Genomic DNA, 6,529 nt, shown 5'->3' with positions numbered 1-6,529 from the left:
ATAGGGATGAGTCGCCTGAAACCACCTTAGTTGTAATGATAGTGGATAAATGAGGCACATTTGTTATCTGAAAATCTGTGAGTGAAATGGGACCTTTTAATGGCTGTCAGGCTATGAGCCAAGGCCCAAGAGTGCTTTTGCCCTTTGTCCCTATGATGTCCCCTGATTATATCAGAAAGATAGCAATTTGTTATCTAAGTAAAAAAAAAAACATAAATATTTTTGAATCATACACTCTGCTTTATAGTTAAGAAAGAGATTGGAGGCATGGTGTACATATGGAGAAAGAAAGTGATGCGAAAGATTAACAAATATATGGGCAGGGAGAGCAACTGAAACTCTCAGATCTAGGAAAAGAAAGAAAAATAAGTCTTTGGAATAATATCCTCATCTTATGGTGTTCTCAGATCTACAGATCTACAGGACTAGTCCATCATCTTTTCCAAATTTAGGCATACATATGGATGTTGGCTTTTAGGAAAATTTATGATTGTTATACCTCTGATCAGAAGAATATGTGTTCCTTGTAGCCTGATTCATAAATGACAATGGCATTTGTAGAAGTTTTGATGTTAGATATGAAATGTACACATTAGCTATTTTTGCTGATTTGGTCCAGTAGGCACTTTTTGTAAAAACAAATTTCATAAAACAAGTTTCATGAACTAAAAATACAGTTTCTGAAATTAAGTTCTGTTTATTTTATTTAGGAAAGCTCTTTTTACCTGAAACTTAGACCATATGAATCTATGAAAGGTTCTCATTTTCAGCAACTTAACATAATTCATATTTCTACCAATTCTTCATATGAAGTAAAGGGAAAAATGCCTAAAAGCCAAACAGGTAAATCTGTGTAACCATACAATAACATATCTAACCATACATTTTTAAAAATAAGAATGGTTAATAAACTACAGTACTTCACAAGTTGCACACATTATGATGGGTCAAATAATACTGTTTTAGATTGCAACTGTCATTTCATATCTCTGAAACAAGGGTACAATATTAAAACTTCAGTTTTAAGCAGGAGGCTTGATTAAGACTCAGCATCGGTGGAAATCCATGTTGCTGGTACCCACTGAGGCTCTTCCTGAGCCTTCTGTACTGCAGACAACAATTGGGCACATGCATCTTGCAAGTTGTCATTCACAATCACATGATCAAAAAACTGGCCAAACTGAGTCTCTATTTTTTTGGCTAAATCCTCCATCTCTTGTAGGTCTTCATCCTTCAGAGAAAAAAAATATATATTGATGGCACAGACTTAGTGACACAGAAATAATACACAGTTTGTTATACTGTCACATTCAGTTGTGAAATAGTTTATAAAAACATGTTAAATAGGGGCTGAGATTGTGGCTCAGCAGTAGAGCACTTGCCTAGCATGGGCGGGACCTGGGTTGGATTCTCAGTACCACATAAAAATAAAGGCATTGTGTTGTGTCCATCTACAAAAAAGATTCATATTCTCTATATCTCTCTCTTTAAAAAAACATGTTAAATAAATGCCCTCTATTCTATATTACAAAACCTACATTTTTGACCTTTAGTCTTACTCAATGTCTCTCTCATCAGTATTGCAAATTTTAGTAATAGTTTATAGACAAATTACTCCTCAACTTCCCATGTAGACTTATTTTGCTCCATTATCTACATATTTGAAGCTCTCAAACCATATGCGGCATAAAACCAAAGGAAAATTACCCACTTAAATAAAATTTAAACGTAAATTTCAAATGAACAGTAACCCAATAAGAATGACATTATTTTGCAGATACAAAATGACCACTTGCAACATTAGGGTAGTCTGACATATTCCTATTGCATTGGGCATACATAAATTCCTTTTGTTCTATGATGACATAATTTACCTATAATATTGTCTATTTCTTCCCTTGTGAAATGGTCCTTAAAAGAAGGTCATTTGGCCTTTATCTGTCCCTAACGCACTAAATTCATTGCTGTTGTTTTCTTAGTTGTCTACAGCAATTAGAATAGTACAATTTGTTGCCAATGCAATCTTAAATGCACATATAAATGCTGGCATAGAAATATGTGGCAGTATTTCTTTACAAGGTAATCATACTCATGATCCAGAAATAACTTTATTAATTGTTTAGATGGCTACAAATAAGAACACTTTTTTGGAAGTGTTGGGAAGGATCCCAGGGCCTCACACATACTAGACAAGTGCTCTACCACTGAACTACAATTTTTAAATAAACCTTTCCCTTTTTAAAACTTTTAAAATTTTTATTTTTTTATTTATTTATTTATTTATTTATTCATTCATTTATTTATTTATTGTTGTAGATGGACAGCATTCTTTTATTTGTTTCATTTTTATGTGGTGCTAAGGATTGAACCCAGGGCCTCACACATGCTAGGCCAGTGCTCTGCCACTAAACTATAGCCCCAGCCCCTAAACTACATTTTTATTTTATTTTGAAACAGGATATCACTAAATTACCTCAAACTTGTCAATCTCCTGCCTTAGTCTTGAGTAGCTGGGATTACAGGCAAGCACCACCACACCCGAGGAGAACACAATTTTAAATGCCCAAAAGACTCAGAGAATACATTCATGGACTCCAGTCCAAAAGGCAAATTTAATACTCATTGAAAAAATATGATGACAAAAATAGTTAAAAATGAAAGATAATATAAAGCCATTTTGTGCTTACTTTGGCAGCACATATACTAATAATATAATAGTATGGAGATTAATGTCCTCTCTGCAAGGATAACATGGAAATTTGTGAAGTAGTCATATTTTTAATTTCAGTTTAACAAAATGAAAAATATTTGGCTCTTTACAGAAATGTGAATATACTCAATACTATTGAACTGTACACTTGGTAAAGATGGTAGGTAGGTTTTATGTTGTTCGTTTTTTACTTCCCCCACACACAAATAAGTATAATATTTTAGTTTAGGTGATGGTTGTAGGGTGCATACAACATGTAAAAATTCATTGAGCTGCACACATAATATTTATACAACTTAATGTATCATGTCTTATGACCCAAAACATCTCAAGTAGATTTAATTTAAATATACACATACATGCATACATACATGTGTGTATGTATGTATGCTTAGTTTCTCTATTATTGCTATCATCATTAATAAAGAGTTTTTACAAGGGACTGGGATTGTGGCTGAGCGCTAGAGCACTTGCCTAGCATGTGTAAATCACTGGATTCGATCCTCAGGACCACATAAAAATAAATAAGTAAGCTGGATGTGGTGGCACACGCCTTTAATCCCAGAGGCTCAGGAGACTGAGGCAGGAGAGTTCAAAGCCAGATCAACAAAAGCAAGGTGCTAAGCAACTCAGTGAGACCCTGTCTCTAAATAAAAAACAAAATAGGGATGGGTGGGGATGTGGCTCAGTGGTTGAGTGCCCCTAAGTTCAATCCTTGGTACCCAAAATTAATTAATTAATTAAAAGTATTGTGTCCATCTATAACTAAAAATATTTTTTAAAAAGTTTCTGCAAGAGGGGGATAGTAAAGGATAGGAAAGGCAGCAGAATACAACAGACCCTAGTATGGCAATATATAAATCAATGGAAGTGTAACTGATGTGATTCTGCAATTTGTATACGGGGTAAAAATGGGAGTTCATAACCCACTTGAATCAAAGTGTGAAATATGATATATCAAGAACTATGTAATGTTTTGAACAACCAACAATAAAAAAAAAAGTTTCTGCAAGATACCTCATATTACAAAAATACATTCACTAAAGCATTTTTAAAAATTAATGTCCAAGTAAAAATAAATGACCTGTTCAAAATATAAATATGCTTGTACATACCCATTTCTGTTTGGCTTTGCAAACTGTGGCATGAGGATCTTTTTTAAAAAAAAAAAAAAAAACTAGACCCCCCAAAATAAGCATCATAGCATTTACTAACTTTATTTAAATATATATAAGTGATGTCCAGTAAAAAAGAATAAAATATAAGAGCACTACTCATTAGGAACAAAAATTACATTCTTTGATATGGGGATCATGTAAAAGCAATACAATGACTTTTATTTTATTATTTATTTATTTATTTATTTGTTTTTAAAGAGAGAGAGAGAGAAAGAGAATTTTTTAATATTTATTTTTCAGTTCTTGGCGGACACAACATCTTTGTTTGTATGTGGTGCTGAGGATCGAACCTGGGCCACACACATGCCAGGCGAGCGCGCTACCACTTGAGCCACATCCCCAGACCTCTTATTTATTTTTGATTGAACCATTCTGAGGGACTCTTGGGGAAAGGATCAAAGAAGGGGTGAGTAGGACAATGAGGTCAAGGTCTTCAGCTCAGCCCAACCTGGCTTGGATCTCCTGGCCTCATCATCACTGACAGAAATACAGTAATTTTTTTAGTTGATCTACCTTGAACTTCATGTCCACAAAGTAGTCAGTGATAATCTTGGCATTTTTCCGAGATTGTTTCATGCAACTCAGGCTAGATGGCTTTATAAATATAACATAGGGCTTCAGTTCACGGGTTCGAGCCGCCTGAATATCCTACAAAGAAAAAATTGAATGTACATTTAAAAACCAGACTCCTAACTTCCTAGAGTCAACAGGAATATTCTCAAAACTTCTAAGAAGACCAGAAATTTACTAGAGTATAGTCTCATGAACTCCCAATTCCTCAACTCTAAAATAATAAATTTTTTTTAATAATTAAGAGATGAGGTTCAAGATTCAAAATTAAGTTTCAATCCTGGTTCTTCCTCTTTTTAGTTATGACTTGCTACGTAAATCTTACAAGCTGATTAAGTTCTATTATGTGACAGAATCTTACTGAGAATAGGATCCTATATATGATTTCATATGACACAGACAGAAACTCAAGATGAGTCAACTCTGTTTCACCCTCATTTCTCTTTCCTTTTGCTATCACCTCATGTTGGATACTGCTACCATCTTCACCTTGACCACTGGCTTTGACCCAATGAAAAAGAATCTCTCTTCCTTTGATTCACTCTAGCATACAAAGTATATTTTTAATGTTTTTATTAGTGCATTATAGATATACCTAACATTGGGGTTCATTTTGACATAATCATATAAGCATGAAATATAATTTGCTCTACTTCAGTCCCCAGTACTTCCCTTTTCCTTCCTCTTCTTCCTCCCTCTGTTTCCCTTCCTCTAGTCTTTCTTCTACTTATTTATAGTTTTTTTTAATTAGTACATTATAGACATACATAAAGGTGAAATTCACTGTGAGATATATATATATATACACACACACACATATATAAATTATGCTAAACATAGCATAATTTGGACAATTTCATTCCACCATTCCTCTCTTTTCCCATTTACCCTCTCTCCCCTTCAAGCCCTTCCAATGCTCCACTGATTTCCCTTCTATTTTTATGGGACTCTGCACACACACACACACACACAAAAAAAAAAAAAAAAAAAAAAAAAAAAAAAACCATTTTCCCCTTTATTTTAGTTTCTGCATACGAGAGAAGACATTCAACACTGATTTTATAAGTCTGGCTTATTTCACTTAGCATGATGTCCTCTAGTTCCAGCAAATGCCATAATTTCATTCCTCTTTTATGGCTGAGTAAAACTCCGTTGTGTATATACACCATGTTTTCTTTATCCATTCATCAATTGATGGGCCTCTGGACTGATTCCATAACCTAGTTATTGTGAGTTATACTGCTATATATATTGAAGTGGCTATATCACTATTGAATACTGATTTTAGTTCTTTTGGAAAAATACCAAGGAGTGGGATTGCTGTGTCATGTGGCGGTTCCTTCCTAATTTTTTAACGAAAAATGAAACAATCTCGGAAAAATGCCATACTGCTTTTCAAGTGGTTTTACTAATTTGCAGTCGCACCTACAATGTAGGAATATATACCTTTTCCCACACATCCTCACCAGCATTTATTATTATTTGTATTATTAATGATTGCCATTTTGACTGGATGAGATAAAATGCCAATGTAGTTTTGATTTGCATTTCCCTAATTGCTAGGGATGTCAAACACTTTCATATATTTGTTGGCCAATTTATATTTTTTAATGACTAAGAAAAAATGAATCAAAAAAGTGAACCTATTCCTTGCATGCTCTTGAACTTACCCTATGTTGCTCACCCCTGCTCCTCTACATGTGGTCTCAGAGAATTAATAAAGACATGAAAACCTAGGAACCTCACCTCATGAAAACCTAGGAACCTCACCCTCCTTGTATACAGCCACATGTTATTGCTTCCACAAGAAGTTACCTTGATGCATTTATGATGAAGGTCAAAGCAAGTAAGATTCTAAATTTTCTTTATGACCAACTTTTCAGTTCTGTTCTTGTGTCTGAGAAGCAAGAGTTCTTCCATAACTGAGAATAAGATGTTAGGAATTGATACTTCAAGTAACAACCTCGTCCTTAGAGAGGGGGTCTTATAAGGCTAACAGAATAAATGTCTCAGCTAGAACCTGCAGCATATGCATAACATGGGTGATGCACTCATGACTTTGGGGCCATCA

General features: G+C 34.2%; 1 protein-coding gene across 2 annotated transcripts in view; it reads right to left on the bottom strand.

The window, feature by feature from the left end:
- Positions 1-1,039: 1,039 nt before the first annotated feature.
- Positions 1,040-6,529, bottom strand: part of Mpp4 (MAGUK p55 scaffold protein 4) — a 38,207-nt gene continuing 32,717 nt past the window's right edge. For both annotated transcript variants that reach the window (XM_076866437.2, XM_076866438.2), the window contains 2 exons: positions 4,402-4,536; positions 1,040-1,231 (listed from right to left, as the gene is read on the bottom strand). In XM_076866437.2, coding sequence (XP_076722552.2) covers positions 1,040-1,231; positions 4,402-4,536 — 327 coding nt within the window. The remainder of the gene's footprint in view (positions 1,232-4,401; positions 4,537-6,529) is intronic.

This window comes from Callospermophilus lateralis, chromosome 9, assembly GCF_048772815.1.
Source record: "Callospermophilus lateralis isolate mCalLat2 chromosome 9, mCalLat2.hap1, whole genome shotgun sequence".
Classification (NCBI taxonomy): domain Eukaryota; kingdom Metazoa; phylum Chordata; class Mammalia; order Rodentia; family Sciuridae; genus Callospermophilus; species Callospermophilus lateralis.
The sequence above is the reverse complement of the archived record's forward strand: the minus strand, read 5'-3'. Positions and strand labels throughout refer to the sequence as shown.